The sequence below is a fragment of the Kogia breviceps genome, chromosome 9 (assembly GCF_026419965.1).
Source record: "Kogia breviceps isolate mKogBre1 chromosome 9, mKogBre1 haplotype 1, whole genome shotgun sequence".
Classification (NCBI taxonomy): Eukaryota; Metazoa; Chordata; class Mammalia; order Artiodactyla; family Physeteridae; genus Kogia; species Kogia breviceps.
The window spans coordinates 103,649,461-103,667,175 of record NC_081318.1 but is presented as its reverse complement, the minus strand read 5'-3'; the positions used below and the strand labels follow the sequence as shown (position 1 = coordinate 103,667,175).

Genomic DNA, 17,715 nt, shown 5'->3' with positions numbered 1-17,715 from the left:
GAGAGAAGTTGGAAAAGCAGATAGATTTGAGAGCGGAACTCAAGAAGGCTTGGCTGTGCACTGAACCTGGGTGATGCCTGCAGCCACACCCCGAGCAAAAGTGGCTAATTGTCAGTAGTTGCCTGGAAATGAATAAGGCTTTGAAACAGGAAGAGGCTCACTTCTCTTCCTGGGGGGTCACAGGGAATTCAGGTGTTGCAGATATGCCTTAGGGAAAACTGGTGCCTACTTCTGAGGTCACCTACTTACTGGCAAAACTAAGCCAGACTGAAAGACTTCAGAAACAGAGGAAGGTCAGCTACTTTGAAGGCAGGTAGTCACCTGCTGAGGGATAGGCCACGAGTGAGCTGGAGGAAACAACACAGGGTACAGGTGGGGTTTGTGGGGTCCCCGAGCCATGGAAACATCGGCCAAGAAAAGAGGAGGTGATTGTAAAGTGGTACTGGATGGCTTACAGGGGAGAGAACCTGAGAATGGGAGGGCTGAATAGAAACGTGCTTCTCCAACCAGGGGCCAGGAATTTACAGGGATGGAGACAATTCAGGTAGGGCTAAAGAAGGCTCTAATATTCTAAGATTGGGTAGAACTTGGTATGTACTAGGATCTTTGTGGTCCGGAAGTGGTACTAAATGCTCCATCTTGAGGGATGTCTGACATCAACTGAGAGACTGTTTGGATCTCACTGCAAACATGAGGCTAACATTTGCTTTCCTAACTACTGAAAATACCAAGAAGAATGGAGTTTCTATTTAAAACCAAGATGATATGACTCACTGAATTCCCTAGAGTTTGACACTCTTTGTCTTACTGAGGTTTTCTGTGTGTGTGGGTGAGAGGGTGAGAGAGAGACAGAGAGAAGAGAGCCCCATGTGACTACTTTTAAGATTTCTTTCCCTTTTGATGTTGAGATAGCTTTAATCATAATTGCAAATGTGTAAACTTCAAACATTTAGCTCTCCAGACAACACAAAATAGATATGCTCAGAAGATAGTTTTCAGTGACTGGTAAACAAGCTTCTCTTCTGTGTTGCAATTTGGAAATGCAGATTGGTAGTTTTTAAAAAATCTGTGATTGAAAATTGTAGGTTTGGGCATATATCCTGAGAAAAACCATAATTCAAAAAGAGTCACGTACCAAAATGTTCACTGCAGCTCTATGTACAATAGCCAGGACATGGAAGCAACCTAAGTGTCCATCAACAGATGAATAGATAAAGAAGATGTGGCACATATATACAATGGAATATTACTCAGCCACAAAAAGAAACGAAATTGAATTATTTGTAGTGAGGTGGATGGACCTGGAGTCTGTCATATAGAGTGAAGTAAGTCACAAAGAGAAAAACAAATACCATATGCTAACACATATATATGGAATCTAAGAAAAAAAATGTCATGAAGAGACTAGGGGTAGGATGGGAATAAAACACAGACCTACTAGAGAATGGATTTGAGGATACGGGGAGGGGGAAGGGTAAGCTGGGACAAAGTGAGAGAGTGGCATGGACATATATACACTACCAAACGTAAAATAGCTAGCTAGTGGGAAGCAGCCGCATAGCACAGGGAGATCAGCTCGGTGCTTTGTGACCACCAAGAGGGGTGGGATAGGGAGGGTGGGAGGGAGAGAGATGCAAGAGGGAAGAGATCTGGGAACATACGTATATGTATAACAGATTCACTTTGTTATAAAGCAGAAACTAACACACCATAGTAAAGCAATTATACTCCAATAAAGATGTTAAAAAAATAGACTGAATTTGGGTTAATAATCAGCTAATGCTCTCTTGAAAACACTGGAGACCTGATAATAAAAAATAGCAAGTTCAGAGGAAAAGCCCAAGTGACGAATTTATGTTCATCTCTAGATTCCTTTTGTACTCTAAAAATGGATCATTAACAAAGTTTGGAAAGAAATGAGAAATCTATGTTTGAGTTTTTCAACGTATTTATAATAGCAAAAAGTGGGTGATAAACATAATGTCCAGAGAAAGCCTTGAGTTAAATTATGGCAGATCCATATGATAAAGTGTAGCAGAATTTTAATGGCACAGAAACTATCTACAATGTACTATAATGGTAAAGGAAGATACAGAACCATAGCCAGTATGATTCATTTTTTTACTTCTATGTTCACCAGGAATTGTCTCCAGACGGGGGACTGTACCTGACTTTTAACTTCTTTTCCATCTGTGCTTGTATTTTCTACACTCATTATACACCGTTTATAATTCAAAAGTGTATTTCCACAGGTGTCTGAATTTTACAAACTTCCAAACAAACCTGTAATCAAGTACAGGTTACATGGAATCAAGAGAAAAACTACCGATGAGGTCTAAGAAACATCTATAGTGAATTCCCCATTGCCCATGAGAGGTGACACAGAAAAATTCCAGATTATGGAAATAGTTCACTGATATTCCCGAGTCACATATTTCCATCTGCTCAGCTGTCATTTCGAATCGGCTCTCCTGCTGTTTCCATACTCATCATCAACTTACCTAAAGGCACACCTACGAGTCAAGCCTCACAGACTCTAAGAACCACAGAGCTGGAAGGGACTCTAGTGGCCATCCAGTCCCCTTGTCTCCAAACGCACACGGGGAAACTGAGGCCCCGGAAAGGGAAGGAAGGTGCAATGACACACAGCACCTCTGCGGAGAAGCCACCGCTGGGACTCCCATCTGCTAAGCCAAGTCCCAGGTACCCCTCCCCCACACCCCTCGACTTCCCGGAGGTTTTGCTGTCTCTTTGTCACCCCAACTTAGGGTCTCATCACCTTCTACCTGGTCTGGGGCAGTGGCCTCTCACGGCCTTCCTCTCTCCAATCTCTCTGTGCCACAATTCTGCCTCTTCTTGGCCGTCCCTGTCTTCTCTAAAAATATGAGTTTACACTGGACTGGGAGTTGGGAAATCTGGACTTTGGTCCTGAACTCCCTGGGTGACTTGAGTTCTTGATATTTCAGTGTACTTGACTGTGAAATACGATTCTTAGCTGGAATTGAATTACCATCTGGGGTGTCTGGAGATGCTCAGGGCTATTTTGTTTTGTTTTTGTTTTTGTTGTCATAGTAACTGGTGAGGCAGGGACATTCCTGAAATTTAATGGATGGGACCAGGAGAAAAGATCCTGAAATGGCAAGGGAGGCTTCCACGGCATCCGAGAACTATCATCGCAAATTGCCAATAGCCTTCTCCTTTGGAGCAGCAATGGGTGAACTGATCTCTAAAAGCCCATTTTTACATATAAATCATCGTATTCTTCTTCTCAAATTCATTCAACGGACTCATAAAAAAGTCCCAGCTCTGCCGTGTGGCATTCAAAGCTTTCCAAAATCCAAGACAAAAACCAAGTGGAAACTTACTATTCCGGTCACAGTGAACTATTTATTCCTTGTCTTTCTGCAGACTTTTCTCAGTCCCACCTCGGCACTGATGCTTGTGCTGTGCTGTCTGTGGGGCTGTCCTTCCTCTGCCTTTGTACTTAGCTAGGTTTCACCGATTTTTCTAGGTCTAGGTCAAGTACCTTCTTTTAAAAGATACCTTTCCTTGGCCTCTTTTGAACTTCTGTGGCATGTGTCCTAACATCTCTCTTGGCACTCAATCGTATTCTAATTTCTCCTGTTACTTAACTCTGTGTGTGCTTTTGGCCTGGCTTCAAAAATAGGATACAAATTTCTCCAGGACAGGGGTCGTATGTCATACGTCTCTGCATTTCACAGTGCTCATAGCAGGCCATGCACTTAATCAATGTTTGTGGCACAGCAAACACAAGTAACATTTCCGCCACACCCCTCTCTCTATTTTTATACCCAGGTCCTCCTGACTCCTCAGTCCCTAGGCTGTGCGTTCTCACAGTAGGAGGAACTAGGTATCTGTTTTCACAGAGGCTGGGTCTCTGTTTTCTCTGGTGCGCTGCCTCTGGGTCAGATATCCTCTGTCTCCCAGCTTCTCTTGGTTGCTTTTCTTGGTTTTCCCTTGTGTCAGTGAAAAGCTACCAGCAGAGAGATGAGAGGGGTGGGTTTAAAAACCTGATGGACAGTCAGCTGGAGACTGAGTGAATCAGGAAGCGTCCAGATGACTGATGCACACTGACCCCCTTCTGTCACATTATGTTAGTCTTTCTTGGCTTGATGCAGATGGCACTTTGTTATTAATATTGATATTCAATGTGACTGTGTTTGGGCTAGTCAATCACATCAAATAAATGTTCTGGAACAGGTAATGCAAGTGGTGCTTAAGATCTTCATCTCGTTCTTTCAACACGAAGGCTCTGATATTTACATTTTCAGGTTAATTTCGTATATGTGTAACAGATCTGTATGTTTAGGGGTTTCGCTGAGTGAGTGACTTTAAAAAAAAAATTAACCGTGGTGAATCTGTCTGCGGTACTGAGCTTCTTTTATCTTACGCAGTTACTCTATGTTAACACTGAAATTACCTTAATAATATTAAAGAGCTTGGACATTTTAAATACATTAAACTTGATGCAGAATTCTGAATTTATCCGTTACCGTATCAAGACAATACATCTTGAAATTTCTGAAGTGTTATAAAAGGGTGGGGGACTATACGTGTTGAGCTGAGAAGTGGCGGCCTGGCTTCCTGTAGCCTGTGAACGCGTCTGCTGCTGAGTGCCTGGTATCTGAAGGGTCCTGAAACCCACAAAACCCTTGGGGAGGTATAATACTCCCTCTCTGCATGGTCACGTACACATTTCACGTATATGCAGAAAGAGTTAACATGCTTTCAGGAGCATCCTAAAACAATGATATTTAAGATGACTCCATGAAAGAAAAATTCAATTTATCACACCGGCCTTAAACCACGAGGACCCTTGGTTGGAGACAGTTACGTTTCTCAGTGTATACAGACGAGTCCCCCGGAAAACCAGTAAAGATTTTCTTTTTGTACACTAAGCTTTCATTCAAACAACAAGCTCTTCCCTTGAGACTCATGTTTGTTCTCTGGAGGCTGTCAGGTAGATGGTTATTTTCTGTTTCTCCAGAGACGTCCACTGTGGCTCTCCCTGGCATACCGTATAGATATATTTCTTTGCTTCCTACACCACTTTCTTCATTTTTTAACCTCATGGTAATCTAACTCTACAAGCGGCTTCATGGGAAATGGTTTCCAGAGCCCACATCTCCTGAGATCCCGGTGGTTGGTATGAAAAGAGGGTGTAGCTACTCGGGAAATGTCAGTGAGGACATACAGGGATTTGCTCATATTGATATCAAGAGCTGATTAGCAATAGAAGAGAGCTATGTTTTGAGTTTTGGTTTGAGAAAGGAGAACAGGAAAGGGTATGGGATATAGAAACAGGAATTCAGAAAGGCAAGGAACCTGATGTTCAAGAAAGGGGGCAACCTTTTAGTTTGTTACGTAATATGGAGCAGCGTTCCCTGTGCTATAGGAAAAGAATTTGAGAAAGAACAGATACATGTATAGGTACAACTGAAATGAACACAATATTGTTAATCAACTATACTCCATATAAAATAAAAAGTTAAAAGAAAGGGGGCAGGCTTTCACGGCCCAGCAGAAGGTAATCATGTCGAGTGAAGGAAAATATAAATCAGGGAAGAACAGACAGTAGAGTGGGAACAGAGTATTCTTGTGACCCAGTTGATTCCCCCAATTTTCAGTCCATGAATGCATTAATGAAGTCTGTTCCAGGAGCCAGGGAGAGGTAGAAGTTTAAATGCAGTCATATGCTGCCTAGCACTTCCACGGTCTTTTAAGAATTTACATGTGACCAGTGGGCCTGAGGAAGCACCTCTCCAGTCATAAGTGTAGGGATGGCTTGACACTGCATTTTCAGTCTCCTTTAAACTAGATCGACTTTTCAGTAGTGTGATTGTGTAGGACAGAAGGGAAGGCAGAAGGAAGGCAATCTGAAGATGGGTCTAGGGCGTGAAGTGGGTACCCCGTCATCATCCACTCTTCTAAAGAACATACGGATATGGCTCAGCTCCTGGAGGAACAAACAAGCCCAGCTCCTGGCTCCACCAGGAGAGGCAGAGTCTATGGTCCTGTGAACGGTGGGGCAGGGGGACAGGGGGTTACCTCTCCAGCGCTGTAACTTCGGAGTCTCTGGAGGTGCTGTCGATGTGTCAGGTGGTTGGGAAGACGACCGTTCTGAAGAGGGATTCGGGGGTCAATGAAAGTGGTGGCTCGACTGTTGTGGTCCACGAAGAAAGACTGTGGGCAGACCGGGAAATAGCACATGCATGAGAACCAGCCAAGTGAAGCCAGTGATACCTGGGAGCGCGCCAGGGCTGAGCCACCATGTTTACGTGGGTCCCTCCTTCTCATCTACTCAAAATGGGATGGAAGGTGCCTCGGCTTCTGCTTGCTCAGCAGTTCAAAGGAGCAACGCCAGTCGCTGATCATTACACGGTGGCGTCACGGAACAGTGAGCATAACACCTTACCTATCATGGAAAATAAGAGAAACAGAGCCTTCCATGGATAAAAATCATTCTAGTAATTAATCATCTGTAGAGCATTTTGTTTATTTTTAAAATAAATGCTCTTTTTTTTTTGATTATAGGATTAGCATAGTCTCACGGAGAAAAAAACTTGAAGAGGATAAAAACGTGGGAAGAAGGTAACTGAAACCATCCCAAATATTACAATCTAAAGGTAATTACTGAAATATTTTTGGTGAATGTTTTCCATTTTTTTCCTCTTCCTATGTAAACATACAAATATATACATACCTTCCCACATCAGCATCTACAATTTTGTTGGAAGATTTTTTTCACTTATTATTTTATGAGCATTTTCCTATGTTATTAAGTATTCTTTTAACACAGAATTTTACTGATTATATGGTGTTCAGTCTGATGAATGCATAATAATTAATTTCAGTACCCTCTATCATTGGACACTTGACTTTTTACTGTTTTATAATAATGCTTCAATAAACACTCTTGTGTATAAATCTTTGTGGCATGTCTGATTAGTGTATAAGTTCCAATATATGACAGAAGTCATTCTTTAAAACTAAAATTAGTTACCTTTCACAAAAGAGAAAATACTTGTTTTTTTTCTTTTACAAAACCTTTTGTACTAGAAAATAATCTTTCAAATACTCTCTTCTGAACAAAGTGTAATATTTGGTAACGATATCTTTGCCTTAAATGACCTCAACCAGTGCTTGTTTTAGACATGGTCAGGTGTCACCTGACAGAAGTAGGCCAAGAAATAGTATACAGATTTAGAAATTATTCTTGGGGAATATGAGCTTATGATTTAAAGTACTGTAAACGAGACTCATTGTAAACGAGTCTTTTAAAAAGCTCTATAAAATGTCATACAGGAAGTGGGTTTCATTAGAGATCAAAAATACTCACAGATACTAATCATGGGAATTAGTATCTGTGCCTGGTAATAAAATTTCCCAGAGCAGCTTCCCACATAGAGCCAAAAAAGAGCTGTATGTTCAACAATGTAGAGAGGACTGAAATGATGTCCCCTGAAACACTGTGTTAGGTGCTCAAAAAATGATGCCAGTCATATAAAAAAAAAAAAAGAATCAGAATAAGAATGCAATGTGAGTGGGAAAAAACCCAACATTTATCAACATGTTTATATGAGATTTTAAACACGCAAGTATAAGCTAAATTAGTGTATAGTAAAAGAAGACGTTATTTAACAATATGTTAAAGTTTATAAATTAAAGTTAAATGGGTTCCTTATATAAATGTGGTAATTTTTTAGTATAAATTCCTAAAATTGGGTGAATTACTGGGTTAAAAGTTAGGATAACATTTATGTTTATTGATCCATATTAACAAACTACCTTCACAAGAGCCATACAGATTTGTCATCTTACCAAAAGGCCATGAACCCTTTTCACGGACTTTGCCAGTGCTGAGTATTGGAAAGAACTCTTAGAAATGCTGAATGGTAAATAATGATGAATTATAAGGGAAGCCAAACATTTTCTCCTAAGTTTATTGGTCAATTTCTTCACTGGAGTGTTGTCTACTTTGCCTTTTCCCTTTTTTGTTGTTAGGATGTTAAGATTTTCTTTAATTTAAACGTGCTTACTCATGTGCCTTCAAGCTGCTTTTGATTTTCATTGCCTTTGTTTTCTAATACACAGAATTTTTTAGGTTCTTATGTATACAAATCTCTCAATTATTTCTCTCTAGCTAGAGGTCAGTTAAATGCTTAATTATATTTTTCTAGCTTTATTTTAGGTGGGTTAATTGTTTCTGGAAACTTATTTTGGTATGATGTGAAGTTGTAATTGGATTTTTTTCTCCAAGGGCTTATTTTTCTAAATCACCCACTCCCTATTGCTTCATTAAATATAAATTCTTACAAATACCATGGTGTGTTTCAGGAATATTTTATCTGTTCCAATGGTCTGTGGGAGTTTCACTGTTCCAATTATTAATGTCTGTAGGGCAAGTTTCCTCTCATTATTTATCTTTTCCAAAATTTTCTTAGGTATTCTTGCCTGTTTATTTCACTTTTCCAGATGAATTGATATTAATTTTATTAATTTCCAAAGTAGTTTTAACGGGCAAATAATGATAATTTTGTCTCCTTTTTTACAAGGGCTCTTTTATCTTTTACCTCCTTTTTTTTTTTGTAATACATGCAAGAACTTCCAAAACAATGTTAAATAAGATACGGCCACTGCAATCTTCTTGTTCTGTTATTTTGATAGGAAAACTTACTAGGGTTCAATTATAAAACAGGATGTGGTTCATTAAGTTAAGGGAGCCTTTATTTTGTCATGAAAACACATTTACTTTCCTAAGACTATGTTTTATTTTTTTATTTTTTATTTTTTGCGGTACATGGGCCTCTCACTGTTGTGGCCTCTCCCTTTGCGGAGCACAGGCTCTGGACGCGCAGGCTCAGTGGCCATGGCTCACGGGCCCAGCCGCTCTGCGGCATGCGGGATCTTCCCGGACCGGGGCACGAACCCGTGTCCCCTGCATCGGCAGGCGGACTCTTAACCACTGCGCCATCAGGGAAGCCCCTATTTTTAAAACATAAATGTGTATTTCATTTTTATCAAGTACTTTTCTAGTATTTCTTAAAATGATCAACTGAAATTCCTCCTATAAACTATTGGTTAAAATACTAGAGATAATAGATTTAGTAGTAGTAAATGACCCTTATATCTTTGGGAGAAAACCTATTTAATTGTGGTGGGTCATTCTTTTAATATACTGTCAAATTCAACTTCATTTTAATTTTTTAAATTTGTTTTAAATTTTTGTTTCAAAAAGCATTTATTTATTTTTATTTTTTGTTATGCTAATTATAGCCTTCACCAAATAGAGTATAAACGTCTATCTGCTAGGACAGTGTTTTACTTACCTCTAAACCGCTCATGCTATAGCACTGTATTATGTATAATACATAACTCAACAATTTGTGAGCACAATTCATGAATGCATGACATGAGAACTTTGATTTCAACAACTTCATTTTAAAATATGAGCTTTTTGGAACGCAAGTGAATTTTGTGTATAGTTTTTTAAAAAATTCAGATTTCCCTAGTTTTACTTGTACTCATTTGTGTACGTTTAGTTTTATACAATTTAATCATGTTCATGTATCCACCACCACAGTCAAGATACTGAACAGTTCAATCACCAAAAGGACCCTTCATGGGGCCCTTTCCAATTAGACTTACCTCCCTTCCTTATTCCTCTACCCCATTCCATCCTTGACCCCTAGCCAATAACTGTTCTCCATTTCTGTATTTTTGTCACCTCAAGAATGCTATAAGGAGTGGGATAGGGAGGATGCGAGGGTGGGATAGGGAAGGTGGGAGGGTAGGAGGGAGGGAGACGCAAGAGGGAAGAGATATGGGAACATATGTATATGTATAACTGATTCACTTTGTTGTAAAGCAGAAACTAACACAACATTGTAAAGCAATTATACTCCAATAAAGATGTTAAAAAAAAGAATGCTATAAAAATGGAATCATACAGTATGTAACCTTTTGAGATTGACTTTTTTCACTCAATATAATTTCCGTGAGATTCATCCAAGTTGTTAACATGTATCAGCAGTTCATTCTTTATATTTTCATTGCTGATTACTTTTCTATGGTATGATGTACTAAATTTGTGGCAACAGTTTTTGCTTTCTGCCTAGTTTCATAAGCAAAGTATAATGGCTTCATAAAATAAACTATGCAGTTTCCATTTTTTCCCATGTTCTGGAGTAGAGCATGAAGATATCTGGGAGTGGGAAATGCATTCACTGATACATTTTCCAAATTATTCTATAAGTCTATTCAATTTTTTATATTTACCAAGTCAAATGTATATGTATATATATATAATATGTAAATTATGCATTTCTTCTAGATTTTCTGTGATATCAAACATTTATTTAACCATTTGTTAAATAAAGAAAGGTATTTTCTTTTTTCCTTTTAAAAATTTCCCTGCACCTGCTACATCTCATTTTGTTGATTTTATTTACTATTTATTTCTCTTCTACAACAATGCTTACATTTCTTACATTGTTTTCTAATTCATACACTTCTGCCTTTTATTTTTTTCAAATAAACATTAAAAAACATTTCTGCTTTAATTACTGTTGCTTTTTTATCTTCTCTAAATCACTGATTTGGAAGCTTATATTTTATATTTATTTTTCTTCTTTGATAATAAAAACCAGTGCTGCTAATCCTTTGAGTACATGCTTTCTTATCTCATGCTTTATTAAGTACTACTCTCTTGCATTTTCAATAATTTCTTAAAGATTTCTAAGTCTTAATTTTGTTTAAATCTCAAAAGTCACATAGAGTATTGTTCTGAATTTCCAACTGGCCCAGTTTTTGTTTCTGATGGTTGTTTTTAAATTTGTTATTTAAAATTTGGCTTTATTGCTTGTGGCCATGGAATGCAACTTGAGTATTTTCTGCTTTTTCTTTTTCTTTGTGTTATATAATGTTATCACTTAGAAAAATGTCCATAGGATCTTGAAAAGATGTTATAAGCTCATTTTTAAAAATTGTATTTATTCCTTGGTATTTTATTCTTTTTGGTAAGATTTTAAATGGGATTATTTTTTTCTTTCTCTTTCTGATAGTTCACTATTAGTGTATAAAAAAGCAACATATTTCTATATATTAATCTTGTATTCTGCAAATTTAATGAACTCTATTAGTTCTAATAGTTTTTTGGTAGACTTTAGGGTTTTCTACATATACTATTATGCCATCTGTAAATAGTGACTGTTTTACTTTTTTTCCTTCCAATTTTTGATATTTTAAATTTCTTTTTCTTGTCTAATTGCTGTGGCTAGAACTTACAACACTATGTTAAATACAGGTGGCAAGAGTGGGCATCCTTGTGTTGTTCCTGGTTTTAGAGGAAAAGCTTTCAGCTTTTTACCATTGAGTATGATGTTGGCTGTGGGTGACAGTATGATGTGGATGTTTGTCATAAATGGCCATCATTATGTTGGGATATGTTCCCTCTATACTAACTTTGTTGAGAGTTTTTAATCATAAATGGATGCTGAATTTTGTCAAATGCATTTTCTGCATCTATTGAGATGATCATGTGATTTTTATCCTTCCTTTTATTAATGTAGTATATCCCATTGATTTGTGGATGTTCAGCCATCCTTGCATTCCTGGAATAAATCGCACTTGATCACGGTATATGATTCTTTTAAGGTATTATTGAATTTGATTTGTTAGTATTTTGCTCAGCATTTTTAATCTATATTCATCAGAGATATTGGCCTGTAATTTTCTTTTTTCATAGTGTCTTTGTCTGGTTTCAGTATCAGGGTAACAGTGGCCTCCAAGAATGATTTTGTGAATGTTCCTGCCTCTTCAATTTTTTGGAATAAAATACCTAGGAATAAACTTAACCAAGGAAGTGAAAGACCTATACTCTGAAAACTATAAAACACTGATGAAGGAAACTGAAGATGATACAGATACAAAGAAATGGAAAGATATCCTGTGTTCATAGATTGGAAGAATTATTAAAATTTCCATACTACTCAAAGCAATCTACAGATTTACTGCAACCTGTTTCGAAATACCTATGACATTTTCCACAGAACTAGAATAAATAATCCTAAAATTTATATGGAACCACAAAAGACCCAAAATTGCAAAAGCAATCTTGAGGAAAAAAGAACAAAGTTTTCATGCTCCCTGACTTCAGACAATACTACAAAGCTACAGTAATCAAAACAGCATGGTACTGGCATGAAAACAGATCAATGGAACAGAAATAGAGAGTGCAGAATTAAGCCCATGCACTTATGGTCAATTAATCTATGACAAAGGAGGCAAGAATATACAATGGAGGAAAAACAGTCTCTTCAATAAGAGGTGCTGGGAAAACTGGACAACTACATGTAAAAAGATGAAATTAGAACATTCACTAACACCATATACAGAAATCAAATCAAAATGGATTAAAGATCTAAATGTAAGACCTAAAACCAAAAAACTCCTAGAAGAGAACCTAGGCAGAACACTCTTTGACATAAATTGGAGAAATATTTTTTGGGGTCTGTCTCCCAAGGCAAAAGAAAGAAAAGCAAAAATAAACAAATGGGACCTAATTAAACTTAAAAGCTTTTGCACAACAAAGGGAACCATTGACAGAAAGACAACCTACTGAATGGGAGAAAATATATGCAAATGATATGACTGATAAAGGTTAATATCCAAAATATATAAACAGTTCATACAACTCAATATTTTTAAAAAAAGATTAAAAACTGGGCAGAAGACCTGAGTAGACATTTTTCCAAAGAAGATATACAGTTGGTCAACAGGCACATGAAAAGATGCTCAACATTGCTAATCACCAGAAAAATGCAAATCAAAACCACAATGAGATATGTCACCTCACCCTGTCAGAAGGGCTATTTTCAAAAAGTCTACAAACAACAAATGATGGTGAGGATGTGGAGAAAAGAAAACCCTAGTACATTCTTGATGGGAATGTAAATTGGTGCAGCCACTGTGAAAACAGAATGGAGGTTCCTCAAAAAATTAAAAATAGAACTATCAAATGAGCCACCAATTCCACTCCTGGGTACATATCTAAAGAAAATGAAAACATTAATTCAAAAGATACATGCACCCCAGTGTTCATAGAAGTATTATTTACAATAGCCAAGATATGGAAGCAATCTAAGTGTCCATCAACAGATGAATGGATAAAGTCGATGAGGTGTATGTATGTATGTATGTATGTGTGTGTGTGTATACATATACATATGTATATATACACACACACACATGCACACAGTGAAATACTAATCAGCCATAAAAAAGAATGAAATTCTGACATTTGTAACAACATGGATGGACATATAGGGTATTATGTTTAGTGAAGTAAGTCAGATGGAGAAAGACAAATACTGTATGTTATCACGTATATGCGGAAACTAAAAAATAAAACTAATTAATGAATATAACAAAGGAGAAACAGACTCTCAGATACAGAAAACGAACTAGCGGTTACCAGTGGGGAGAAGGAAGGGGGGGGCAAGATAGGGCAGGGAATTAAGAGATACAATCTACTACGTATAAAATGACTAATCAACAAGCATATATTGTACATCACAGGGAAATATAGCCATTATTTTATAATAACTGTAGATGGAGTACAAGCTATAAAAATATTGAATCACTATGTTGTACAACTGAAACTAATATTATATTGCAAGTCAATTATACTTCAATTAAAAAAATAAAAGATTATTACTAAAAATTGTGGTAAAATTCATCATTTTAATTATTTTTAAGTGTACAATTTAGTGGCATTAAGTACATTCTCTTTGTTGTGCAGCCATCACCACTATTCATCTTCTAAATGTTTTCACTTTTCAAAACTGCAACTATGGGCCCATTAAAAAATAACTCCTCATTCTCTCCTGCCCTCACTTCCTGGTAACCTCTATTCTACTTTCTGTTTCTATGAATACTGTTTTAGATATCTCATATGGGATATAATATTCGTCCTTTTGTGTCTGACTTATTTAACTTAGCATAATGTTTTCAAGGTTAATTCATGTTGTAGCATGTCAGATTTTCATTCCTTTTTTAAGGATGAAAAATGTTCCATTGTATACATATAACACATTTTGTTTACCCATTCATGTAAGCTCTATTTTTCCACCTTTATTGAGATACACTTGACAGATAAAAATTGTATGCAATTAAGGTCATAGGTTTTTGAAAGAGACTGCATTAAATTTAAATAAAAGAAAAATAAATTTTTCTTTATATAATATGTATGTTGTTCTTTGGTTCACAAGGTGTATATGATTATTGTATCTTTATTTTAATTGCACCACTGATTAATATAAAATTTTTTTCTGACTCCATTCTAATGATTTGAATTTCAACTCTCCTTTGTATGATATTAATACACTGTCACTGATTTTTCTGTTATTGTTTTCACACTATATTAAATATTTATTCTTTTACTATTAAACTTTCTGAATCATTTCTTAGGTATGTTTCTTTTTAAGTTGGGTTTGTTTGCTATCAAATCTGAAAGTATCTCCTTTTGGTAAGGAGATATTTCCACCTGCTGCCACGACTGTTATGCCTGGCTTTACTGTTGTTATTTTATTTTATTAATTTAATTTTCTTTGCTTCCCTGTGGATTTTTTTGTGTGTTTTGTTACATCAGCTGTATTTTGTTTGATTTTATCTTTTGTAGGAATTCAAAAGAGAAAACTCTTACTTTAAGTGGCACAATGATTGCCTTTTACGTTTGTCAAATAACTATATTTAGCCGTTGTTTTTCAAATTATCCTCTTTGACCCACCTTACACCCAACTAGGAACTTAGCACAACTTTCCTTGCCCTGTTCACCAACCCACTTCCTGGTTCCTTATCTTTTTAATTCTTGTCTGTGGATATTGGTCCAGATTGTTCTTATACACGTATTCCATTTTTATTATATTTTCCCATATTTTACTGAGCCTTTTCCAATATATTTTAAAGCATTAAAATCTTAAAGCAATTATTTACACTTTTATTTGTGGATTTGATTTTAAATACCCACCACCATAGTTTTTAATGCTATGATTTTCCCATTATTGATTTCCTCTGCTTTACTTGTGAGTCACCTGGAGAATGGTTTTTGGTGTTTTCTTAGGGCAGGCAAAAGAGTAGGGTGAGCTCTGAAATGTTGTACATGAGGTTTTTTTCCCTACTGTCTTCACACTTCAATGCTAACAAGTTTTCTGGAAATAGGATTATTGGGCTACTACCTTTCTCATCAATAACCTGTAGTCATTGCTCTCTGGGTTTCTATAGTTTAGTTTTATGGATGGGAAATTTGAAGCTTGTTTTATTTTCATTCTTTTGTAAATAACTTTCACATTATCATGGCTGTATATTGATAAGATTTTTAAAATCTCTAAAGACGTTCCAGAGTATGTGTAGATATAGCATTTATTTTAATTAATTTTACTGTAACTCAGTGAGTCCAATTAATCTGCCCACCTGAACAGTTTGTTGTAGATCAAAGTTGTATTTTCAATATTTAACAATTTAATATATTTAATATTTACTTATTGCTACTGTATTCTGATTTCTTCTTGAAGAACATCTATAAGTCATTCATCCAACAGAGATTTATTGAGGGCCATCTATGTGCCAGGCACTATTCTAGGCCCTTAGAGGTTTCATCAATGAGTAACACAAAGATCCCTGCTCTCAAGGAGCTTAAAATTCTGCCAGGAGAAACAGACAAAACAGTAAATCAAGTAAATATGTAACTTATATAGCAGAGCACATGGGTAAGGGATCTTGTAATATTAAATTGGTCAATATTAAACTGGTTCTTGCTGAGAAGATGAGATATATATATATATATATATATTTGGTTTTTACATTTTTTTTTCACTTTATGCTTCACTGTTTGCAATCTGGTGCCTTCCCTGTGCTTTGGGGGCTGTTTCCATGTTCATATTCTATATTAATGATTTGATTTTACAGTGTCAGTTCTGCTGTTTTATCCCTATGCTATTACAGTTTGTTGTTCCTTGCAATCTTAAAACATTTATTTAGCCCACGTCCTTTTCTTTTCTTGTTTATTTCTTTTTTTTTTTTTTTTTTTTTTTTTTTTGCGGTACGCGGGCCTCTCACTGTTGTGGCCTCTCCCGTTGCAGAGCACAGGCTCCGGACGCGCAGGCTCAGCGGCCATGGCTCACGGGCCCAGCCACTCGGCGGCATGTGGGATCTTCCCGGACCGGGGCACAAACCCGTGTCCCCAGCATCAGCAGGCGGACTCTCAACCACTGTGCCACCAGGGAAGCCCCTCTTTTCTTGTTTTTAATTGTAGTAAGAACACCTAACATGAGTTTTAGTTTCTTCCAAAAATTTTTAAAAATTTACTTATTTATTTTTGGCTGCGTTGGGCCTTCACTGCTGCACGTGAGCTTTCTTTAGTTGTGGCAAGTGGGGGCTACTCTTCGTTGCGGCGCGCAGGCTTCTCATTGTGGTGGCTTCTCTTGTTGTGGTGCATAGGCTCTAGTTGTATGGGCTTCAGTAGTTGTGGCACGCAGGCCCAGAAGTTGTGGCTCATGGGTTCTAGAGCTCAGGCTCAGCAGTTGTGGCTCACGGGCTTAGTTGCTCTGTGGCATGTGGGATCTTCCCGGACCAGGGCTAGAACCCGTGTCCCCTGAGTTGGCAGGTGGATTCTTAACCACTGTGCCACTAGGGAAGTCCCTGTAACAAATTTTAAAGTGTATAGTACAGTACTGTTAATTACAGGTGCCATATTGTATAGCTGATCTCTAGAACTTATTCATCTTGTGTAACAAAAACTCTCTACCCATAGAACAGAAACTCCCCACTTCCTCCTGCTCCCATCCCTTGGCAACCACCATTCTACTCTGTTTCTATGAGCTTGAAACGATCTCTCGTATAAATGGAATGGTGCAGTCTTTGTCCTCCTGTGACTACCTAATTTCATTTAACATAATGTCTTCCATGTTCATCCATGTTGGAACATGTGTCAGAATCCCCTTCTTTTTTAAGGCTAAATAATACCCCACTGTATGTATACACCACGTTTTCTTTATCCATTCATCCATCAACAGACATTTAGGTTGTTTCCGTATCTTGGCTATTTGATTAATGCTGCAAAGTACATAGGAGTATGGATATCTCTTTGAGATTTTGATTTCAGTTCGTTTGGATCAATACCCAGAGTGGGATTGCTAGATCCCATGCTGGTTCTGTTTTCTTATGTCAGCTTCCTCTAGGATTGTTTTCTGTGTGTGGCTTCTTTTTGCTCAACAGAAGTCATATGGTCTTGTGCCATTCTGTATATGATAAGCAGTTTATCTTTAAAATATTCATTTCTATTTTCTGAAGAAAATTATATGCTTTTTCTCACGATAAAGATTTTGTTTCCTTCATGTAGTAGTAGGTCTTCAGAGGTCCCTTCTTATTTTGTCGTTATGTGTTCAGTCCTTAGTAGAGGCCGCCTCCGTCTCATGCCTGCCACAGACGGGCTCTCACCTGTCTCACCACCTGAAGCCGCACCACCTCTTGGATGGTAGCCATCCTCCTCAGCACAGCCCTGGAGCCAACTTGAGGCTCACATGCAATCTCCACCAATGCTGGGCAGAGGCTGTCTCCACCTTCTTCAGATTTCCAAGACAACAGATGAGTCAGATGCCATTCTGTCCTCCTTGTGGGGATGACAGTTCATTCAAA

General features: G+C 37.3%; 1 protein-coding gene across 9 annotated transcripts in view; it reads right to left on the bottom strand.

The window, feature by feature from the left end:
* HECW1 (HECT, C2 and WW domain containing E3 ubiquitin protein ligase 1) overlaps positions 1-17,715 on the bottom strand; it is a 463,589-nt gene that overhangs the window by 64,499 nt on the left and 381,375 nt on the right. For all 9 annotated transcript variants that reach the window (XM_067042890.1, XM_067042895.1, XM_067042893.1 and 6 more), the window contains one exon: positions 6,070-6,204. In XM_067042890.1, the coding sequence (XP_066898991.1) occupies positions 6,070-6,204 (135 nt within the window). The remainder of the gene's footprint in view (positions 1-6,069; positions 6,205-17,715) is intronic.